Source organism: Nycticebus coucang, chromosome 20 (assembly GCF_027406575.1).
Source record: "Nycticebus coucang isolate mNycCou1 chromosome 20, mNycCou1.pri, whole genome shotgun sequence".
Classification (NCBI taxonomy): Eukaryota; Metazoa; Chordata; class Mammalia; order Primates; family Lorisidae; genus Nycticebus; species Nycticebus coucang.
The window spans coordinates 50,380,645-50,405,981 of NC_069799.1; the positions used below are offsets into that span (position 1 = coordinate 50,380,645).

General features: G+C 42.5%; 1 protein-coding gene across 14 annotated transcripts in view; it reads right to left on the bottom strand.

Annotated features, from left to right (window-relative positions):
- KIAA1217 (KIAA1217 ortholog) overlaps nt 1-25,337 on the bottom strand; it is a 445,617-nt gene that overhangs the window by 316,625 nt on the left and 103,655 nt on the right. For all 14 annotated transcript variants that reach the window (XM_053572349.1, XM_053572348.1, XM_053572347.1 and 11 more), the window contains exon 2: nt 17,164-17,447. In XM_053572349.1, coding sequence (XP_053428324.1) covers nt 17,164-17,277 — 114 coding nt within the window. In that variant the 5' untranslated portion in view covers nt 17,278-17,447. The remainder of the gene's footprint in view (nt 1-17,163; nt 17,448-25,337) is intronic.

The window sequence follows — 25,337 nt, forward strand, 5'->3', positions numbered from 1 at the left end:
CACTCAGCTCTCCACCAACCCCCTTCCTATTTTTTACCAACAAAACTTGCAAAACAGGTTCCCTGCCCAAGTATGTGTGTGTGTGTGCACATTTTCCCTTGGTCTCGGTGGTTGCAGATGGTAGGAGACAGTGAGGAGAAATTTTTAACTCGTTCCTAACACATGCACCTCTTTTGCGCGTCTATCCTAGTTCGCAGAAATTACTGGAACAACACTGAAATCTATGCTAGGCTTTTGAGGAATAGTCAATAGGCTCTCAGGTATTCAACCCTCCTTTCATTCATTATTTATTCACCTGTCACTATCTCAAATTGTGTGGAATTCCTATTGTTTGCAGAAAGCTTTGGACAAATTTCTGCCCAATTTGTTCCCAGACAAATCTATTTGTTATTATTCTTTGATAATGCTGGGATCAACCATCTTACGTCTCATACCTAAATTCACTGCAGACACACCTTGTACTCCCGAAGTCTAGGACTGCTGACTTGCAGAGGCACCAGAAAGGTTTGAATGGGCCTGAGTCCAAGCCCAGGGGAGTTTAGCATAAAGTTATCAAAGTGGCTGTCACATGCCAAAGTGCACAGTTCTTCAGTGGGACTGAGCAGGGAGCAGAATGAAGTTGCATGCACAGAATGAGCAGAGAAGCACTCTGGGGCAGCCCCACAACACTGCAGAGGGTTGGAAACAGCCCTGATTAAAAAGCAGCCTGCTTTAACTTGCACAGATCCTGCTTTAATCTACACCAGACTCAGCAGTGTCTGTCTTTGAAGGTTAGAGAGCAAATATTAACCTCTGTACCTTGCTGATTTCACCCTGTATTTGCAGAAGAGAGCCATCATAGGTTTCAAACAAACACACACACAAACTCAGAATGACTCTTTCCACAGAGGGGGACTGTAATGCTTTGGATCACCTCCTCTGAAGATTCTGAGAGTTTGCATTGCCATAGTTCACAGTCAACAGATGGGACATGACCTTTGAAGGAACCAAGAACTACCCTGGTTTAATATAGCAGCCAGAGCTGGAACATTCCTCGGAGGCAAGACTAGTGTCAGAGATTCAATGACTGCCTCTGTGAGGTGAAAATCCATCCAGATGAAGCCCAATCTTATGCCTTACCCACTGGGGCACAAACACAATGTGAAACAAACAAATACAAGACAGAACCAGATCTAGGCTTTATGCAGTGAAATCTGAAGATGGAGGGTAGACATACTATTCAATTACAGTTATTCCTCAAAGTTCCATTAGAGGAAGAACACGGGCAAGTTGATTCAGTAGTCAGAGTGATTATAAATTATGCCAAATCTTCCCTTTGGGTTATTTAGGAAATTACAATCTCTCAGCTTTTGCTTGCTGAATTCAAGCCCAGAAAAGAGAGTGAGAGGAGTCAGAATGTCACAGGCAAATGGAAATAGTCACAGAAATAATTTAGACGAGAAAGCCATTCATCCGCTAACCCATTCATCCACAGGCAGGCAGGGAGGTAAACGCTGACATTGGAATTTGGAACCAGCAGTGACATCAGTATGATGATGAGAGGATCTTGAACAACTTAGATCTGGGGAAGTTTTGGCAAGAACGATCTCAGCAATAAGGGCAACACCTGAGGGCTGGGCAGAAAAGCCATGACTTGATTAGAGGCGACCAGTCCAGTAATGGTTTTTTCCCACCATGGTCAAATGAGATCACCATCATGCTGACTAAGCTTGAAGGAATCACTTTGCCCGATACCAACTTAGCACCACAAAAATCAAGTCAGAGCTCAACAGATGTGGGCAGATGAACTATTTTGTTTCTAAATTTAGCAACATCACAGGGACCTACAATGGACTTGAAGGGCAAATAAGATCCCTCCTCTTGAATTCATTTCAACAAACCTATTTTACAATGGAAGTAGAAAACAGCTTACTGGAAAAAAAAACAAACATGAAAATATAAAAATACAAATAACGGTGAAAGAGGACAGATGTAAACCATTTATAGTGTGAATTTTTGTTTCTTAAGAAACAGGTGTTAAAAGTTGTCAGATAGGAAAGGAACACTTCTTAGAAGAGAAATACAACCGCTCTTATTAAAATAATGGATCCTCATCTCATTTAAGCCTTACAGCAATAGTGAGATGTAAGAGAGTGTGATGTCATCCTATTTTACAATTGGAGAAAGTGAACCTCAGAGAGGTTGAGTAATTTCAGTGCATTTACACGGTCATTGAGAATCGGAGTTTCAATCTGCACTCAAGTAGACTCAAGATTTGCACCAAGCATTCTTACCCCTAGTTTAATAAAATTGTTTATAATCAGGGATACCAAAATCCTAACTAAATTAAACCATGCTGAAAGGATTTATTTTGGTAGATGAACCAAATACACCGAACATATTGGATTGCAAAGGGTAAACGCAGCCCTTCTGCAGATCCTCCCAGAGACACCAAGTCAGCAGATGGTTCTTGGGTCTGGGACACGCCGGGACATTACACTAGTACAGCAGCAGCAGCAGCAGAGAAGCCACAAGTTATTTAGCTGCCGGCTATCTGTAGACCTGTAAGCACTACACAGAACAGGATTAATGCATTACCACTCAGGGCTCAGCCCTCAAAAGCACAGGGCAAACAGATCTCGGGGTGCAGATAAGGCTACCGAAACAGCAACTCTCAAGAAATATCTGCAACCTGAATTCCTGGTCTAAAGAAAAATTACCAAATATTGAAGAGAAACAAACAAACAAACAAAAAAAGCACAACCTCCCTCCAAACAAGCATATATTTTCTAAGTCAAGATCACACTACAAGTATCACTAAAAGAAAAAAGGTTCTTGGATGTTTGGATGAAACAATGGAACGCAACTATGGTTAATTCCCTATTGCTAAATCCTTGATCTTTGGCTCTGTTTTGGATTACAGTTGTTCCCGGTTTTAGAAATCATCCGATCACGTTTTGTGAACTAAGTGTGATTTCATGTGACAACTTGACTAGGTGACAGCGCCCAACTGTTGGGTCTAACACCAGTCTAGACGTGGCTGTGAAAGTATTCGTTAGATTCCCATTAACATTTAAATCAGTTGACTTTGAGTAAAGCAGACTGTTCACCACAATGTGGATGGACCTCACTGGATCAATTGAAGGCCTCAAGAGTAAAGACTGAGGTCCCCAGAAGAAAAAGGAAGTCTGCTATGGGTTCTATTTTCCTGGAGAGCACTGACTAATACAGCTGATAACTCCAACTGTAGAATAAGGCATGTAAGGTCCAGCCTTATTCTAGTATCAATTATCCAACTGTCATTTTCACTTGGAACCACTACTGTCATTTCAGATACAGCATGTCAACCTAAACTTAAGCAATTGTTTAACATTTACCTAACATGAACTGTATCAACTAAATAAATGTAGACATTTGCCATCAAATTAACAAGGCATCCATTAGTTGCTATACTCATTCTTAATGGACTGAATTCTCCCATTAAAAGACAGACTAACAAATTGGGCTTACAAAAAGCTAAACCAAATTATATGTATAATATATGTGTAGTTTCTAATAATATATATGTAGTTATATAATATATATGTAGTTTCTAATAAACATACTCATTATAGCTTGAATATCTCTTCTCCCAAATGCTTGGGACCAGAAGTGTTTTCCATTTCAGGTTTTATTTTTGTTTTTGTTTTCAGATTTTGGCATATTTATATTACGTGCTTCGCAGTCAAACATCCTTAATCCAAAAATCCTAAATGCTTCAATGACAGCACTTGAAAAGTTCCAGATTTTGCAGCATTTTGGATTTCAAAGTTTCAAATAAGGGATACTCAACTGTATGAATATAGAAAAGTTAGAAATAAATAGTAAGACATAAAAGAGTGACATTGCTAAGAAAAGTCTCAGGGAGGCCAAGGCAGATGCACCATTTCAGCTCAGGAGTTTGAGACCAGCCTTAGCAAGAGCGAGACCCTGACTAGCTGGGTGTTGTGGTGGGCACCTGTAATCCCAGCTACTCAGGAAGCTGAGGCAAGAGGACCGCTTGAACCCAAGAATTCGAGGTTGCTGTGAGCTATGATGCATGGCACTCTATGAAGGGTACTTTTTTAGGATAAAGAGGTCATTGGGTAATGTCAAAGACATTTAGGGAGAAGGTATAATCATTCTAAATTTCCTTTTAACAAAGCAACTAAAAAACTAGCAAAAATTCTTAGGAATACAAGGTGAACAAGATAAAAATATAATTATAAGGCGGAAGAAAGTCCATATGTCTGTATGTGTGTGTGTATGGGATAATAGCCCACTCTTATCTATAGAGCATTTATAAACACTGATTGTATATTTGACTGTTCAAAAAAAGAAAAAGAAAAACCCTGGCTTGGTGCCTGCAGCTTAGCAGCTAGGGTACCGGCCACATACACCAGAGCTGGCAGGTTCGAATCTGGCCCTGGGCCTGCCAAACAACGATGACAACTACAAACAAAAAATAGCCAGGAGTTGTGGCGGGCAGCTGTGGTCTCAGCTACTTGGGAGGCTGAGGCAAGAGAATCACTTAAGCCCAAGAGTTTGAGGTTGCTGTGAGCTGTGATGCCACAGCACTCTACTGACATAGTGAGACTCTATCTCAAAAAAAAAAAAAAAAAAAGCTTATTTATTTATTTTGAGACGAAGTCTTACTCTGTTGCCCCAGGCTAGAGTGCTATGACATCAGCTTAGCTCATAGCAACCTTAAATTCCAGGCTTCAAGCCATCCTCCTGCCTCAGCTTCCCGAGTAGCTAGGTCTACAGGTGTTTGCCACCATACCCGGGTCAGTTTTCTAGTTTTAGTAGAGATGGGGTCTTACTCTTGCTCAGGCTAGTCTTGAACTCCTGACCTCAAAAGATTCTTCTACCTCAGCTTCCTAGAGTGCTAGGATGACAAGTATGAGCCACTCAACCCAGCCTCAAGTAGCGTCATCACAGCTCACAGCAACCTCAAACTCCCAGGCTCAAGTGATACTCCTGCTTCAGCCTCTGAGTAGCTGAGACTTCCGTTGTACACCACCACAGTGACCTGATTTTAGAGACTGGGTCTCATTGAAGCTATTCTTGAACTCCTGGGCTCAAGTGATTCAATTTTATCAGACCCATAAACTCATACTCTTCTACTAAAAAAGACATGTTCTTGGCAGGGCATGCTTTGCTTTGGGTGGTTGTCCCTCCAAACTTCATGTTGAAATTTGATCCCCAGTGTTGGAGGTGTTTGGGCCATGGAGGCAGATCCCTCAAGAATAGATTACTGTCCTTCCTTGGGACGTGAGGTGATTTCTCACTCTGTTAGTTCCCTCGAGAGATGATAGTTAAAGAGCCTGGCAGCTCACCCTGGCTTCCTCTATCACCATGTTATCTCTGCACACACTGGTTCCCCTTCATTATCTTCCATGAATGGAAGCAGCCTAAGGCCCTCTCCAGATGCAGGTGTCCAATCTTAAACTTCCCAACCATCAGAATCATCAGCCAAATAAATTTTTTCTTCATAAATTTTCCAATTAGTCTCAGGAAGAAATATTCTTGACAGCAACACAACATGGTCTAAAACATGGCAGGTACTGGGTTGTTTTTTTACTTTTTTATATAATGTCCAATGCCAAGCTCAGAATGTAGATCCATAATGAATAACAATTTGGTTAATTGTTCTTGCATTAATCCAAGAACACACGTACAAGAGGAATGAACACACAGCAAAGAAGTAAGCTTGGTAAGAAAGGATAGAAGGGCAATTTAGACATCTGTAATATGAATTCTGTATCTATGTACTAAACTCAATCACATTGGGCTTTTTTTAGATGTCTCAATCCCCCCAAATTTCTGTCTAACTTGGTGGCGATTTTCTCCAGGTTTTGCTGATCACCAGGAGAGCTGGGTGTCTCCTGCCACTGCGCAGCTATACTTAAATTCTGGCTTATCCTTACTGTCCCACCTACTCCCAGGCACTGCTTAACATGTTTTCCAATAGAATCTTCTTTTGATTTTTTGCAGAGCTCTTCCTTATATAGCACTGTTCTCAAGATATGTGCTCTTGCTCTTCCACGACACTAATTAAAGTGAAAACTAACACTGAGGTTGGTGGCACCCAATTAAACATGGATCAAAAGCCATGTGTTATGAATGATCCCCACTTAGGATTATTTTTCTCTTTTCTGCATCCTTTTTGATTAATGTCAACCCTAAGTCAAATTTGCAAGTAAAACGGCAAACCCTGAGTTTAGTCTCTCTGATCCCTGATTCCCCCACCTCAAAACATCCCATTACGCAATGGTCCAAATCTCCTGAGATGTACCTCCATGAGCCTCTAAGTCACAATTCAAAACAGCAGTCCTCTGGCAAACACCTGCAGGCCAGCACCTCCACCCGGTCCCTTGAGGAGCATCTTCTCTCTTAGATATTACATTCTTTCTTCTGTTCATTTTTTTCACTACTGTTTTCTTATCAGATCCAGATTTAGGGAACTATTGCTTCTGACCACTGAACACATGCTGATTTCCCTTACACATATCTAAGAGTTTTTGGAATTTCTCTGAGGACAAGAAATGTTTTTATACTGATTGTTTCAATCCTATCACGTTCTTTGCTCACGGGCCTCCAGTATTTCATTCAACACATACTCACACATACAAAAATATAAGTTTTCCTAAAATATGACTTACGATTCTGTTACGACATCATGGTGGGGCAGCTGTTGCTCTGGCAACATTTTCTCAATCTTTAGCTTCTCAGATACCATTTGTGGCACTGCTTCTTTAGTGCCAAATTACTTCCCCCCCAAAAAAAAATTATTAAAGGCAGAGCCATCAAAAGGCTGGCATGTCAAGACATACTAGGATCACCACTCAACTTCACTAACACTTACTGACACTGGGTAGACTGGTCATCCAGTCCCATTCTTCTTCATAGCTTAAGTGGTTTGGAACATCATTCTGTTCTGTTACCCACCAGAGGGGTGGTATGATCTAGAATAGTATTTTTCAGCATTTTTTATCTCACAGCACACTCGGACCTATAATTAAACTTCTGTAGAACACTTAAATTATGTTCATTTAAAAAAAAAGAGTATACTTACTGTGTATTGAACTTCTTTTGAAAATAATTTAATTAATGATCATTACATATTTTCATAGCACACCTAAGATCCTCTCCTGGCACACTAGTGTGCCATGGCAAACCCATTGAAAATTGCTGCTCTAGAGGTTAAGAGCAAGGCCTCCATTGCCTGATAACAGCATTCAAATACAGGTGATTGCCTGCGGTGTCATCTGAGACAACATTGAACTGCTTTGTGCCTCAATTTCCTATTCTGTTAAACAAAGTTAATAAAAGTGCCTACCCAGCAAGGTTGTTGGGAAGGTGGACTATCTTACAGGTTGAGCATCCCTAATCCAAAAATCCAAAATCTGAAATGCTCCAAAATCTAAGGTTATTTTGATCACCATCAACGTCATAGTCAAAGGTCATGCTCACTAGCCCATTTCCTATTTCAATTTTTCAAATTAGGGAGGTTCAACCAGTAAGATTATGGTCGATACTAAGAATGAAAAACATTCCAAATCCACACCACTCCTGGTCCCAAAAATTCTAGGTAAGGGATTCTCAACCTTGTGGTGTATAGAGATAATAACAGTGCCACAGTTTTAACAGTGCCAATAATATGTTCCCCTGATAGTCTTTTGTACTTTTTCACCATTAACAATAGTTGTTGGGGCCAGGCACGGTGGCTCACACCTGTAATCCCAGCACTCTGGGAGGTCGAGGCAGGCAGACTGCTAGAGCTCAGGAGTGCAAGACCAGCCTAAGCAAAAGCCAGACCCTGTCTCTGAAAATAGCCAGGCATTGTGGTGGGTGCTTGTAGTCCCAGCTACTTGGGAAGCTGAGGCAAGAGAGTCACTTGAGCCCAAGAGTTTGAGGTTGCTGTGAGCTGTGACGCCATAGCACTCAACCCCGTGCGACGGTGTGAGACTCTGTCTTAAAAAAAAAATAAATAAATAAATAAAAATAGTTGTTGGAAAAGTAGTACTAAAGAAAGAACAAGTATTTAAAGGTCATTCTCCATGTTCCTGTGTAATGGTATCTCTTCTCCTTTCCTATTGTGATTTGCTATTATTATTTGCTTAGCACACATTCTATGAGATTTCTTAATTCCCAGTAAGTTATTTCTTTTTCCCCTCAAAGTTGAGGTGAGAAATTGATCTGTAAACCCATATGCACTCCTTGGTTCAAAGCACTAAATGGTTACTGCTACTAAACATGGCTAATGGCGGGGCAAGATAATCCTAGCATTCTGGGAGGCTGAGGTGGTTGGGTCACTTGAGCTCAGGAGTTGGAGACCAACCTGAGCAAGAGTGACAGCCTGTCTCTACTGCAAATAGAAAAATTGAGACAGGAGGGTGGGTCTCTTGACCTCAAGAGTTGGAGATTGCTGTGAGCTATGATGATGCTATGGCACTCTACCCGGGGCGACAGAGTGAGTCTCTGTCTCAAAAAAATTTAAAAAAAAAAGCTAATTCTCCTATAATTTTCCCCTTTGAATTAGAATAAATTGACAGTTCTAAAGCGGAAATTCTTAGCAGAGTCTATTTCCTTTAATTCGTAAATTTTTACCCTACATATTTATTTACAAAGCACATCTAATGTTTCAAAACCATAACATTAGCCTAAGGCCTCCACTAGCTGAACCGTGTATAATATTTGTGCGTCTTTAGTTCCAATTAGCCTCACTTTTCAGTCTTCACAGAAGTTATCCATAAATATAGATGCATATATGTGAATTCTGTTCATGTGCACGAGTGTGCACACATGCACACACTAAAGGCTAAGGTAAATGTGACAGAGAAAAATCTAATCAATTTAGAGTTTTCTTTTTTTTTCCCCCCATATAGAATGGAGGAAATAAATCTATTTCCCAAGGTATAAGCTGATACCCTGAGATCTACAGCATGCAGAGCAATCCAGTGTGATAGGAGTTCTGCTGTGATATAATTAAATCCATCAAAAGATGCCATACTGGGTCGGTGCCTGTAGCACAGTGGTTACAGCACCAGCCACATACACTGAAGATGGTGGGTTCAAACCCGGCCCGGGCCAGCTAAACAACGGCAACTGCAACAAAAAAATAGCCAGCCGTTGTGGCAGGTGCCTGAAGTCCCAGCTACTCGGGAGGCTGAGGCAAGAGCATCTTTTAAGCCCAAGTGTTTGAGGTTGCTGTGAGCTGTGATGCCACAGCACTGTACCAAGGGTGACATAGTAAGACTCTGTCTCAAAAAAAAAAAAAAAATGTCCTATGGTAAAATCATTTTTCCCCCATCTGGGTAAATACCTAGTAATAGGATTATGGGATCAAATAGAAGGTCTATTTTGAGCTCTTTGAGGATTCTCCATACTTCTTTCCAAAAAAGCATTTTACCATGAGGACATCCGCACTAGAATGTTTAACACAGTTCAGTTCACAATCGCCAAGATGTGGAAGCAACCCAAGTGCCCCCCAACAACCCACAAATGAATTAATAAACTATGGTACATGTATAGCATGGAATACTATCCAGCCAGAAAGAAAGATGGAGATTTTACACTTTTGTGTTTACCTGGAAGGATTTGGAGAACATCCTCCCAAATAAAGTATCACAAGAAGGGAAAAGCAAGTATCCAAGGTACTCAATACTAATATGAAACTAGTAGATGAATAACTGTACACCCATAGGAGAGAAAAACACAATTAAATTCAAGAAAGGGGGCGGAGGGAGTGGGGGAGGAGTAGAGAGGATGCACCTGACAAGCACAATGTAGGGATACGCGGCACACCTTCAAGGCAAAGGGCTCAACTACAACTTGGACTTTACCTAACAAATGCAAACAATGTAACCTAATCATATGTACCCTTATATTAATCCGAAATAAATAAAGATGCCATTCCATAGATATGTATATGTTAATGTATGTATACATGAAAGCCATTGATGTTATTGTAGAGATAGAAAGTGCCAGGTACAACAAAGCTGATGAAAATAATTAATTACATTTGGGAGAGTTGATAAAAAGAAACAGAGCAAGAGAATTTTATTCTTAAACTTGATTTCACAGCCAAAATCTGGATAAAACAAATATCCCAACAGATGCTAGAACCAAGAATGTTACAATGGAGGAAAGTGACCCATGCTATTTCTAGGCCATGTATTAGAGTTTGTATACAACCCAGGGGTCTCTTTCTCTATCATAGTGACTTTAGAATCTACCTGTTATCTGGGTGTGGTGGTTCACACCTGTAATTCCAGCAATTTGGGAGGCTGAGGCAGGAAGATAGCTTGAACTCAGGAGTTCAAGACCAGCCTGGGGGCCGGGTGTAGTGGCTCACACCTGTAATCCTAGCACTCTGGCAGGCTGAGGTGGGTGGATTGCTTGAGTTCATGAGTTCAAGACCAGCCTGAGCAAAAGCGAGACTCATCTCTACTAAAAATAGAAAAACTAAGGGAAGAGGATCATTTTGAGCCTCTTGTGAGGCTCAGAGCTCATAGCCTGCCATGAGCTATGACCCCACACCACCCTACCCAGGGGGATGGCTTGAGACTCTGTCTCAAAAACAAACAAACAAACAAAAAACAGTTTTGTTTTGTTTTTTTTTAATTAGGTGGATGACTGTGGTCCTAGCTACTCAGGAGGGTGAGGCAAGAGGATCATTTAAGCCCAGGAATTCAAAGATACAATGAGTTCTTATGATGTCACTGCATTCCAGCCTGGCTGACAGAGCCAGACTCTGTCTTTAAAAGAAAAAAAGGGGGCGGTGCCTGTGGCTCAAGGAGTAGGGTGCTGGTCCCATATACCAGAGGTGGCAGGTTCAAACCCAGCCCTGGCCAAAAAAAAAAAAAAAAAGAAAAGAAAAAACAGTTTCCACGTGTTGAAATGGCATCATTAAAGATGGAAGTAAGGTTGACACAGTGGCTCACACTTGTAATCCCAGCACTGTGGGAGGCTGAGGCAGGTGGATTGCTTGAGCTCAGGAGTTTGAGACCAGCCTGAGCAAGAGCAAATCCCATTTCTAAAAATAGCCAAGTGCTATGGTGAGTGCCTGTAGTCCCTACTGCTTGGGAGGCTGAGGCGAGAGAATCACTTGAGCCCAAGTATTTGAGGTTGCTGTGAGCTATGATGCCACAGCACTCTAACTAGGGCAACAAAGTAAGACTCGGTCTCAAGAAAAAAAGTTGGAAGCCAGAATTCCTACATTTTTGCAAGAACAGCTTTGCTGGAGAGTTGTCCAATTAACAACAGACTTCGTGTGTGAGAGAAATAGAACGTTTCTGTTACGCAGCATAATCTAGACTATCCTGATGAATACATCAATTTTAACTTCTCCTGTTAGCATCTTTCTTTAACTTGTATTTGGATGGGACCAACTGGCTATGGAAGTGTGCAGAAGGAGGGGTCAGTGGAGGCACCCTACACCCTTTACTCTGGTTGTGACATCAAATGTTCTCTCCACAAAAATATGTTACTTACTTTGCCCTGAAATCACATCATCCTCACTCTTCTGTTTGGGGCATTCCATGTCTGTGAGGCTTAGAGCAAAGCTTTCTGTGATAGTAACCGTTCTTATCTGGTAATCAATGCCTCTTTCCTCTACCAACCCTGCACTTTACTCAGAAAGCTTCTTCTTTTGAAGGCAAGGTCAAGATCATAGGAATTGTCGGCAGCACATGTCCCTCCTCTGGCTGTCTCTTCCTGTTCTACATTCTGTATATGCTGGGTCTGCACAAAGCCATTCCATAGCTCCTGAGCATGACCTTGTTTTATTCTAGGTTGAAGGGTTGTTTTTTTTCTTTTCCTTTTTTTTTCCCTCCTCTCTCCGTTGGCAATACTTTTCATCATTTTCAGTAAAAATACCTTTATTCTATCAACTTGAAGTAGTTTTTGCTTCTCAAGATCTGCTCTTCTGATTCAAATGCAGTTAAGACTTTTCTTATTCTCTATCTTTAATTTTCCATGTTTTTTTTTTTTTTTTAATTTTCCAAGATTCTTAACAAAATCAAGTATATACCTTCTGGAAAGAAGAAATCAGTCAAAAAAATAGATAACGTGGAGATCAACCCAAAAGCCACGCACGTTCCAGACTCGGTAGTACAAGTCTTCACCAGTGAATAAAGCGCTATAGGGGTCATTAAAACATTACAAGGAATTATATAAACTGAGGGATTTATGAATAAATGGATTCACAGACATTTTCCTTATTTTCACGGTCGCAACTGTCAGCAGTTACATCTCAGTGCAGGATACACTGAACTACAGAGGGCAGAGAACGAACGTTAAGTGGTGTCCAATTAACTGCACAGGCAGCTCCAGTATTGTTCCCACATAAACCCTGCCGAAGGAGCAGCTGGTGGATGGAGGGGCATCAAGAAGGTGTCAGAGGCCCTCGGACGGCAGAAAGCCTTGACCTGAAAGGAGGAGATGGACAAATGGCCTCCTGGCCTCACTAACCCCACTTTGATGGTCATATTGCTCACGTTCTTAGCTCCTGATCTTTGTTCTCCCTAATGTTCACGGTAGAAGATAATACCTCCATGGCACTCTTAGCCTTCCTATTTTATTGAAGAACACATCAGATTTTAGGTTAAAATGTATCATGAGTCCCCCGTAAGGGATGGCCACATTAGATTTGGGAATCCCTGCAGACTAGGTGGAAACACAAAGAAGGTGCTGTATGTAACGCTACTGAGTTACACACAACTTCTATGAATAACCGGGAATGAAGATTGAAAAATTATTTTTCAAGACTAGGAGTGGAAAGTTGGTTTCTGCAGCTGAGAAGACAGATGGACACCTATTTCTTTTCTTTTCTTTTTTTTGCAGTTTTTGGCTGGGGCTAGGTTTGAACCCACCACCTCCGGCATATGGGGCTGGCGCCCTACCCCTCTGAGCCACAGGCACTGCCCCACACCCATTTCTTTATTAGCGAAGATGTAAAGAATCACATTCCCAAGCTACATAGTTATACAGTGACCATCACTGTGAGGAATTACAGACCTTTCTGAACTCAAAGCTATCTCGAAGAAGCCACTTTCTTTTAATGTAAAATATACACATTAATCTATTTCCTGCAGTTATTCAATATGCTCTGTAAGAGCTCGGTGCCTGTAGCTCAGCGGTTAGGGTGCTGGCCACATACACTGGGGTTGGTGGGTTCCACCCTGGGCTGGGCCTGCTAAACAACAATGACAACCACAACAAAAAAATAGCCCAGCGTTGTGCTGGGCACCTGTAGACCCAGCTACTTGGGAGACTGAGACAAGAGAATTGCTTAAGCCCAAGAGTTTGAGGTTGCTGTGAGCTGTGGCACCTTGGCACTCTACTGAGGGGGGACAAAGTGAAATTGTCTCACTCTGTCACCTTGGGTAGAGTGCCAAGGTGTCATAGCTCACAGCAAACTTAAACTCTTGGGCTCAATCAATCCTCTTGCCTCAGCTTCCCAAGTAGCTGAGACTACAGGTGCCTACCACAACACCCAGCTAATTTTTCTATTGTTAGTACAGATAAGGTATCAGAGCTCTTGCTCAGGCTGGTCTCAAACTCCTGAGCTCCAGGAATCCATCCGCCTCAGCCGCCCAGAGTCCTAGGATCACAGGCGTGAGCCACCATGCCCAGCCCTAAAGAAAATTCTTTTTTTTTGAGACAGGATCTCACTTTGTTGCCCTTGGTAGAGTGCCATAGTGTCATAGCTCACAGTAGCCTCTAACTCTTAGGCTTGAGAGATTCTCTTGCCTCAGCCTCCCAAGTAGCTGGGACTACAGGTGCCCACCACGATACTTGGCTATTTTTAGAGACAGGATCTCACTCTGCCTCAGGTTGGTCTCGAACCTGTGAGCTCAGGTAATCCACCCACCTCAGTGTGCCAAGTGCTGGGATTACAGGCGTGAGCCACCATGCCTGGCCCCTAAAGAAAATTCATGACCAACAAATTTTTTTAAAGACTCAAATGTATGTTTTGCAACTATGAATCTTCCCATGTTTGAAGTCACATTGTGAAACATAAGACATTTGTTAATTCCCACTATGTTTAATACAATGGTATTAGAACCTAGACTTTCCTAGCATGGAGAGATTTCAATGATGTGCCAGAGACATCATTTTCAATGTCATCTTCTCTATCTTCTCATTAAGGCCACTTTTGGGGGAAGCAGCCAAGAAAACAGCCACCACAAGAGCATCTGGTATTTAGAACCTGGGTATCTGGAGAAATGCATCAGACTTGTGTTATATGTAGCTCCCTCTTTCCAGCTGCTTGCACAGTCTTCCTGCAAAGGAAGTCTGGAATAATCGATCTATAGTCAGAAAAGTCAGGGAGAAATAAAGGGCACCACAGAGAAGAGGAAAAGAGAGAAGAAACAGGTGGCAGGAGAAAAAAGTGAAGAACAGAAGAAGAGGTGACGTCTGTAGCAATTTCGTAAGCCTGGCCTACATTCATCCCTGGCGTTTACGATGTGGGTTGGGGGTTGCCTGTAGAAGCACAGGGGCATGGTGAAAACAGACTCATGCATCACAATCTCTTTCTTCCCTTTTGGAAAGTCAGCTTGGAATACAAAAGAGGCAGGGACCCAATGTGATACTTGTTCATCTTGTATTACCCAGAGAAACAAGCTGACTAGCCCTCGCAGCACTACACCTGCAGCAGAGACGTATGTATCGGGAGATCAGAGGCCACCAAACCACATTCATTATTCCTCTCCTGGGCGACCGTGTGCCCCTCACAACCTTCTTATTACAATTAGACTCTTCCTGTAATAATTTTAGCTGAAGCCACCATCATCATAGTAGTGCAATAATATCGACATCACAAATAATAATAGTAACAGTAATCATTGGGATATTTTTGACATGGAAGAATATACCATTTTTTTGATAGGCTGATTTCTATGTTTTTCAGCAAAATTAATACACAATAGAACTTCTGTAAGTTGACCACCCAAGGGACTACAATAATCTGGTCAACACACAGAGGGGTCAACATAAGGAACTAGGCCTGTTAGACTGATACGTACATGTGGTGAATGACCAGGTCTATGAAAATTAGGTCAACTTAACCTGGTTGGTCCGTGCAGGGAGGTGGTCAGCTATGGAGGTTCTACTGAGTTTTAACTTTTAGAGAAAAAAAAAAAATTCTCCATTCTCATTCAACTGATAATCAAAATGTTTGCTTTTCCACCCTTACTTCTGTCCCCCAACATATCCATTACCCCATGTACTCAGACCACGCTGTCTAACTACCTTATAAGCAGCAATCTTTAACTTGCAGGATTAGTGGAATGAAAAAGGATTCTGCGTCCAGACTTCTCGGGATTCCAACAGATTTTCCTTAGAAAATCACATAATTGTAACTTCTCTGAGTTTGAGTTTCCTCAATCTGAACAGCTTTAGGTAAAATGACACCCAATGACACAGGTCGAGGCCCGGGTCCCATTACTTAGCTGCACAGGGACCATGCAATCAATAGAGAAGAGGGGTATTTTTGATGTATGCTTGAAATGAAAAGACAGCCTTCCTTTTCTTGAATACCAAAGGACTAATCACCAGCCCATATTTAGATGAACTAGGATTACTGTTTCTTTTCTTCTCTTCTGGGTTTTACGGCCTTTTGGCAGCAAGAACCAAAAAGTCCATAATGCACATTTCACATTTTTAGGCACTCTGATTCCCTAGAGGAAAAGGTCAAATTTAAGGAAGAGTAGGAAATGGAGGATAAAGTACAGCTCTAAATTATTCAGGCTGATGCTGATCTCCATTTCCAAGGATGATCAGAAGCAGAGCGAGCCAGACATAATTTTTGCAACTAACTGGCGAGATAATAGGACTTAAAACTCTGAGTTTGTCTCCTTACCTGGAGTGGGAGGACCAAGCACAGCCTGCCCGCCTCCCCTCCCCACCTATCTCTCTGTCTCTCTCTTTCTGACACACACACACACACACACACACACACGGCTAAGTGCTGTCTGCCTCCGTTGCTATATTCGCTACACCCAAAGGTCAATCTGATAATGTGCCAGGGAGGTCCACAGAGGAGGTCCCATATCTCCTGTGACCCCAAATCTGCTCCATCTGCTAAAAAGAAATTGCACACAGGAAAGAAACAAAAGCATCCCAAGCCACAGGTGCGTGATATCTCTGTGGCTGTCAAAATAACCAGAGAAAATAGGTAGCTGGGGCGGTGCCTGTGGCTCAAGGAGTAGGGTGCCGGTCCCATATGCCAGAGGTGGCGGGTTCAAACCTAGCCCTGGCCAAAAACCACAAAAAAAAAAAAAAAAAAAAAGAAAATAGGTAGCCAAAAACAGCTGAAATCAAGGCATGCTAAAAATATGCATATATCTGATTTTAAGAAAAACAAAACTGTAATGTCAGCTTCCTAAGGAAAAGGGGTTCATCACAAGTGTATGCTTCTCTGCTCTATTTTGCTCTGAAAATGCTTTCATTCATTCATTCACTGTGTTAAGCACCCAGTGCTTTCACAGTGCACAGTAGCTGGACCCACGCTTACTCAGTAAAGCAATTCTCCTTCATTGCCTGTACTTTACATGTATTTGTGGTTGGACATAGGAACCCTCTTTTGGGAAACTGCATATTTTCTGGGCCTTTCCTACCTGGTTGGGCCTCCTGTTCTCTTACTAGGTTGACAAAGAGACTGAGTCACCAGGCTGAACCATTTTACAGCCAGCTTCTTCCTCCCAAGCCCCAAAGAGATCCATAACAGTTAAATATTAGGCACAGTTGGCTATAAACTATTTTTCCCCTTTTATTAATTTATTTTTTGAGAGAGAGTCTTGCTGTGTCACCCTGGGTAGAGTGCTGTGACATCATCATAGCTCACGGCAACCTCAAACTCCTCAATCCTCATGCCTTAGCCTCCCCAGTAGCTGGGACTACAGGTGCTCACCGCAACGCCCACCTAGTTTTTTCTGTTTTTAGTAGAGATGGAGTTTCGCTCTTGCTCAGTCTGTTCTTGAACTCCTGAGATCAGGCAATCCACCCACCTCGGCCTTCTGCAATGCTGGGATTACAGGCGTGAGCCACAGCGCCCAGCCCTTTTAACTGAACCTCCTCCCCCCTTTAAGCTGAAGCTCACTTTGCTTTCGTTCACGTTCATTAATGAATGAGCTATATAAGGAGAAATATTCATACCTGGTCTCTCAGCCTCTCCTGGTGCCCCATGATTGCCGAGGCATGGTGGGGATATTTCTGCTTTAGATGTTCTAGGAACGCTTCTCTCTTCCTATCCATCTCAGATGTTTGCATTCCCAGTATTTCTTTGGAACTTCGGGGCCCACCTAGGGTGTGTCTCCTGGGGATATTTCGGGAAGACTTGGAAACTGAAACACGGTTGTTTCCATTAGAAAGCCGTTCCTTGGTCCTGCGGCATTCCGCATCTTCTAATGATGTGACATGCAGATTGCTTTTTCCTTGTTCTGAAAGACAAAAAGAAAAAAAATGTGGTTCACAATTAATAATTTCACACTAGAAATTTCATTTACAGAACACCAACAGGGTTTGTGGCAATTGTTAATGTATAAACGTAGCAAATTTTCTTCTTTTTTTTTTTTTCTGGCAAGGGAGGAAAATTCACAATTAAAAGAAATGTGAAATATCATACTTTAGAAATAAAGACATTGCAGCAAAACTCGGTTATTTCTGAGGTTATTCAAAACAAAAATACTTGGTGGAGCTCAGGGTATGCAAGCCATTGGGTTACTTACCCCTTACCTCCATTTCTAAGTGTACAAGAGTATAACTTCAGTGATTCTGATTATTTCTGTATTTTAAACAGTTTTTATCCTGTTATTTGTTACTTTCTTTTTATTGCAGATTAATATGAGGGTACAATTAGGTTACATTTGTTAGGTAGAGTCCCTGTTATAGGTGCGTCTCACACCGAGAATGTGTGCCCCACACCCTTACCTTGTGCCCAGTAAGTGGGCACATCCCCCTCCCTCCTTCTTTCTACCCCCAACTTGAATTGAGTTTTTCTCTTATGTGGGCGTGTATTAGATCATCTACTGGCTTCATCTTAGTATAAAGTACATTGGATACTTGCTTTTCCATTCTCGTGATACTTTACTAAGAAGAATGTGTTTCAACTCTAGGATTTTATGGTTTCTGAAACATTTGTTTCATCACCAAGAACAAAAATAGCTATCACCCTATACATAAGTCCTATAATCGCCGACACATGTGAACCACTTGAAGAGTCTATTTCCCCCTACCGCATAAGCCAAGCAAGCATAAAAGTATTAAAAATATCATTATAGGTCATAATGACACAAAGCACAGGGCCGAGACACATATTCTTTGAAATGGACTTTACCCAAAACCCATGATGAAAGGGAAGAACAATGCTGCGTTTTGATAGCCTTGACCTAAAACATTCTACTTCTGAGCTGGCTTTTAAGGAACAAGTTGGTTTCTGCTAAGAACAGACTCACTAAGACATGCAATGTCAATGCTTAGTGTACAGGACACATAGAAGGATCTCTGTTCATTCCCAGTGGTTAGGAAACAAGATGTCAGGTGTGAATATTCCAGGTGACTGAGGAAAAAGAGATCAGGATGAGAAAGTAAAGAATATTCAGTTCAGGAGCTGGACAGGTTCTCTCTTCATGAGGCTGGATTCTCTTTACAGAGAACAGTTGCTTATTTTTATTTTTAATTTATTTTTTTGAGATAGACTCTCACTTTGTTGCCATAGGTGGAGTGCTGTGGGGTTATATCTCATAGCAACTTCAAACTCTTGGGCTCAAGCGATTCTCTTGCGTCAGCCTCCTAAGTAGATGGGACTACAGGAGCCCACCTCAATGCCTGGCTATTTTTAAAGATGAGGTCACTCTTTGGCTCAGGCTGGTCTCGAATCTATGAGCTCAGGTAATTCACCCACCTCGGCTTCCCAGAGTGCTATGATTACAGGCATGAGCCATGGCGCCCAGCCTCAGAGAACGGTTCTTATCACATGGTATTATAGGCGCAGGCAGAATAACGTGTCCTTGGTTCGGCATCTGTAGTTCAGCACCAGCCACATACACTAGAGCTGGAGGGTTCGAATCCAGCCTGGACCTGCCAAATGATAATGACAACTACAACAAAAAAAAAAAGCCAGGCATTGTGGTGGGTGCCTGTAGTCCCAGTCACTTGGGAGGCTGAGGCAGGAGAATCGCTTGAGCCCAAGAGTTTGAGGTTGCAGTGAACTGTGATACCAGGGCACTCTACCAGGGTGACATAGTGAGACTCTGTCTCAAAAAAAAAAAAAAAGAGTAACGTGTCCTTGTCCATTGCATTCCCTGGCTAATCACGAGGCTGGGGCTCACGGTTCTGGACTTTAATCCTAGACATAGAATAAACAATTTGACCTCTCTCAGACTCATTTTCTTCATTAATAAAATGAGGATGATAAGACTAGCACGAGTTATATAGAGTCTTCCACCATAGTTAAATCAATTCTAAACTAAAAAAAAAAAAAAAAAGACAAAAGTTTATAGTAAAAGCTTATTGGCAATTATTTACCTTTAAAAGTTAAGTGCAGAGGCCAGGCACAGTGGCTCACCCCTATAATCCTAGCATTTTGTGAGGCTGACACAAGAGGCTGGCTTGAGGTCAGGAGTTCAAGACCAGCCTGAGCAAAAGTTAAAAACCCATCTCTAGGGGCGGCGCCTGTGGCTCAGTGAGTAGGGCGACATAGTGAGACTCTGCCCCATATGCCGAGGGTGGTGGGTTCGGACCCAGCCCCGGCCAAACTGCAACAGAAAAACAGCCGGGCGTTGTGGCACGCACCTGTAGTCCCAGCTGCTCGGGAGGCTGAGGCAAGAGAATCGTGTAAGCCCAAGAGTTAGAGGTTGCTGTGAGCCATGTGACGCCACGGCACTCTACCGGAGGGCGGTACAGTGAGATTCTGTCTCTACAAAAAAAAAACATCTCTACTAAAAATAAAAAATAAATTAGGTGGGTGTTATGGTGCATGCTTGTAGTCCCAGCTACTCGAGAATTTGAGGCAGGAGGATGCCTTGAACCCAGGAATATGAGGTTCCATTGAGCTATGATGATGCCATGGCAGTCTACCCAGGATGACAGAGTGAGAATCTGTCTCTAAATAAACAAATAAATAATAAAAAATTTTTTAAAGTGCAGAAAAATAGATTCACTATTTGAGAAATCTGCTCATTTACATCTCAGAGAACCAAACCTTCAGAGATATAAAGTAAGAGTTGTCTAAAGTTTAGGCACAAATCAGTTTCCCAAAAGTAATGCCACTGATATTGTTTTCTTTCTTCTTTGCTTACAAAGGTCTGTGGACAGAATTCTCATATAGACACACCCTTTAGTGAGGCATCGAAAATATTTTAGTCCGGGCTAGTTTTCCTGTTCCAGGCTTCTACACCTTGATGTGTGTTCTGGGAATAATCTTTCTTGTTTATCCTTCACTTCTCATTACATTGCTAATTATAGCATCTCCATCAAACACTGATGGGAAAGGAAAGGAAAAACAGCCAAATTAGTTAATTTTTCTACTTTTCATTAATTTCAGTGGTATGGTTAGAAGAAGATGGAACCATTGGTTTAAATGATATTGATTAACTGTAATTGTATTCATTTAGTTTACCCTTGTTATACTCAGATTCACAGCACAGCTACAATTTTTGATGGTCTCTTTCCTAATAACATAGAAGAACCAGGCACTGTTGAACAAAGCCAGGTGCAGAAAACACCATATCTCAGCCCAATAAATATGTATGCAATCTGAAGAGGTTTACTTTTACATTTTGAGTGTATTGTAGTTGTACAAGCCTAGGCCAAAATTTTAAGATTACTTTTGATATCATTTTTTGGCCAGGCATTGTGGTTCACTCCTGTAATCCTAGCACTCTGGAGGCCAAGGTGGGAGAATTGAACCAGCCTGAGCAAAAGAGAGGCCCTGTCTCTACTAAAAATAGAAAAAATTAGCTGAGTGTTATTGCAGGTGCCTGTAGTCCCATCTATTCTCAGGAAGCTGAGGCAGGAGGATCGCTTGAACCCAGGAGTTTGAGGTTGCTGCGAGCTAGGCTGATGCTATGGCATTCTAGCATGGAGAACAGAGCGAGACTCTGCCTCAAAAAAAAAAAAAAAGAACAATACATTTCTTAAATTATCCAGGACAGCCAGATTAACAGCATTGAGTCTTCAGAAAGGTGATTTCTTTATATAATCATAACACAGGTCCCTCCACATATACCCAGAGGAACGAATGTTCATGCACATCCAATCCCACAACACAGCAGGAAGTCACCTTGTGCCTTCCGCACAGGCCCACATGACCTATTCTGTTTCATCCGAGCATTATCAGAAGTCAAAACAGCCAGAACAGTAATCACTCAGAGGCTGTAAAGAGTTTCCATTTTCTTCTTTAAAATAAATTGGGAACAGAGCAGAAAAGGGAGAGTCTTGCAGGACACAGTCCGTCTGTCAATGTCTACCTTTGAATGACTTCAACTTACTGAACCCCTTCAACTCTCTGAACCCCCATTCTTTTCCAGCACTCTTCACTGGGAAGGTGATGTCAGCCTTACATTCCTTTTTTGTTTTTCTCTCTTTTGTGGATTTTTCTAAAATGTTTACAACTGGTTAACAAGGTTTGATGAAATTTGGAGGAAAGAAGCAAATAGCACCAGTGGTTCATGTGGTGGGAAGGTTCCAGGTATGGTCCCTGGGCAGACAGCTTCAGAGCTCTCCCCTTCCTTTCCTGTGGCCTTCCCATCTTGTGCCTCCTGCCCAACTCTCTAACATCCCAGCTGCCTTCTGTCCTACCTCTGGGCTCCTGCTCCACTGTCACCAGCACCCAGAACAACCGAACCCCAGGCCCCACATGAAGCCACTCTACACGCATTCATCATCCCAGCCTTCTCTCAGCAAGGCTCAGCTGTGGGATCCTGCCAACTCCCACACCTGAGAGGGGAGTCGTGACTCTACCGCCCCAGCCATTTGGGGAGAATGTGGTTTTTCAGCACAGGAGAAAAACTAAGTAGGGTGACATATAAACAAGAGGGCAAGCCAATAAAGGACATTTAGCTCCAATTCCACAGCCATGGAGTCAGAAATCCCAGGCCTGCCAATTCCGCATCATCCACGTACATAGAGAAAAGCTCGTGGGGATTACTCCAGCCATCCGAACACAATTCCATTTTTTGTTTGGAATGCATTTTGGTGCTAACATGTAAATATGGGTGTGTCTAGCTGTTTGCTACTCTGGGAATCCCTGTCAAATAAAATAATGAAGCCACAGTGTAACAGCAAGGCTTAGGCTTGCTGAAAGGCAGGCCTGTTTGTCCTTCCTGCCCCTCCCCGCCTCTGCAGAGCCCAGAGCAACTCCTCCTGGGAGCTCACTCCAAGCTGGGCCTCGGGGGACACAGGAGCACAAAGCCCGGATGACGTTCCCTTAAAGACATTCCCTTGAGAAGCAGCGACGAGGAAGGCAAGAATGCCAGACACCATCGGGATGTGGACATTCTGGAAAGAAAGATAGAAACTGGGAGCTGGGGTGGACCATGTAAGCAGGGGACTGTGGAAGGCAGGGCACCCAAATGGCAAGGTCTGCAGGCAGGCGACTGCAAGAGCACCGGGGCCGGCTTCTCTGTCCCAACTCAGGTTACTTGGGCCGGGTCAGCTGATCCACGGCAAGGGCTTGGGAAGCCTTGCATCGGTAAGGCATTCTGTACCCCCCTGCTCCCTGAAGGCATTCTGTACCTCCCTGTGAGTGAGGACACTGACAGGCTCTCTGAGGTTTTCTTCCTGGGTCAAGATTAGGTAGCTCACAGGCTCTAGGGGAAGGCATCCCTCACTTCTATCACAGTGGCTTCTGGTTAGCTGGTTTCTTTTAAAGTTGTGCTGAGACACTCTTGTCATAGGGAATCTCATGAGAAGTTGCTGTCCTGTCCAGCTGCACAACCTCTCCTCATTCTGAGGCAGAGCCAGCACTGGGTTCAACCCATAACGTGCTCAGGCTCCATACACAGGAAAACCAATCTGCCAGCTCTTCCTTGTACTACTCCTGGTACCAGATAAGTAGACAGCAGTCATGAGGGCCACCTTTAGTCCTGGCCCCTGGACCTCCTGCATAATCTTCTTGTTCTCTCTTTTTACTTTTTTGGCCAATTGAATGCAAAGGATCCAGGGGAACCTTCCAAGTTCATGGGGATCACATAAAGATTGCACAGGGGCGGGGGCCTCAGTGGCCACCCAGAAAATCCACCTGGCTAGGGACATCACATTCTGCTAATTGATTCATTCATTCGCTTGCACATACAACTATAGAATGACGGCTCCATGCATAGAAAGGTGTTAAGAACAGAGTAGTGAAATGGATCAAAATTAACCTTGATTGTGCAAAGCCACCAAGGTGGTGGTTACAACAATTAGCCTATCTGACTAATATACATATCCTGAGGGTCCCCCAGGGTCCCTCAGTTTTCCAGCTCTCTCATTAATATCATTAAGGCTCACCACCAAATACAACAGAGATAGAAATTATAGCTGAAACTAGGTCATTGTATTCTTCTAAAGAACCTAAAAATTTTAAGTCAACGATGAAGACCTTCAACAAAATAGCCCTTCCCCTACCCATAAAAGCATTCTTGTTTCAAGTATTAACTGATTGATTCATTCATTCATTTGCACATACAGCTATAGAATGACGGCTCCATGTACAGAAAGGTGTTAAGAACAGAGTAGTGAAATGGATCAAGATACACTTAATTCCCTTCCCTCACAGAAGAGTCTATATCGTAATTCAGGAGACTGACAACAAACAAATAATATATGTATAATATATATATATATATAATTGTATATTGGAGGTTTCCAGATCTCAGGGCCAAAGCCAAAGCAGACACCTCTGGGCTGCTACAGCAGATAGAGCCACCCCAGGGAATGCCTTTTACGGGAAGGAGAAGGGCTATTTTGTATTCATCATTGACTTAAAATTTGTAGGTTCTTTAGAAGAATATAATGACCTAGTTCAGCTATAATTTCTATCCCTGTTGTATTTGGTGGTGAGCCTATGGTGGCAAGCACTTTGAAGAATACAGCAGAATAAGGGTACAGAGACTGATTAGGGCTATTTTAAAGAAGACTTCTGAACCCAAATTTCCATTTCTGTGATTCCCAGGCTTGCATTCCATTAGAGGGTATTCATCAAAGGGTCTGAAAGGACTGACAACACTTCACATGCATGGAGGTTTCCAGATCTCAGGGGCCAAAGCAAAAGCAGACACTTCTGGGCTGCTACAGCAGATAGAGCCACCCCAGTGAATGCCCACCCCTCAGGACCCTGTGGCCTCCAAAGGGACCATAGATAACTAGATTCAATAGCACCTAAAATTACTGAGGGCCTGCTCTGCTAAAGGTACTTTGCAGCCCATTTCCACATTGTTACTGACCTAATCACCTGGCTATTCAGCTACGGAAACCTCATTGATTAAAGCTATTCTTGGGGAGACCATATGCCCCGCTTTGAGGAGCTAGCTCTGGGTGACAACTGTCGTCCCAGCAAAATTATTTATAGTCTTCCTTTTCACTCTCAATAGTGTCTCATTTGACCATAAGTTACCTGATCACCCAAGAGATCTTTATCTATGGTAAAATGATAAATTCAAAGTCTTGGGGTGTTATAAATTAGCCTTTCATTCAACAAATATTTATGGAGTGCCTTCTGTACACCTACTGCTCTGGTACATGCTGGGAAGGCAAAGGGAAATAAATAAGATATGGTCCCTGGCCTGGAATATCACATTGTAGTTGGGTAACACAGACACACAGACAATTGCAGGAGAACGCGACAGAAATGGCTGTTACTGATGATAGTAGCATCAGAGATACCAACTTCTATGGTCTTCATGCTGAAACTGAACTTTTCGGTATACTATTTGCCCAGAACTGAACAGGATCTTAAAAACCTAACGTGTATTCTCACCCTACTTTTGCAATTTTTCCAGCCAGCTCTTCCAATCTCCCTGACCTTTAAATGCTGGAATGCCCTACGAGGGCATCTTTTGGATTTTTTCCTTTCTGCACACACAGACTCAATCCTAAGGGACCTCTCAGAGTTCCCTCTCTCAACTCCAGTCACGACTATCCAAATTGCTATCAACATCTCCACTTGGACGCCTGATAAACATCTCGATTTTTCACCTCTCTAGAAGATTTTCTGCTCTTCCCACCCCACACCATAAACACCTTCTCATCTATTCCTCTTAAACACTTCCCCCACTTAGATAAATGGCAACTCCATCCTTCCAGCTGCTCTCACCAAAATTTTGGAAGTCATCTCTGCCTCCTTTTTT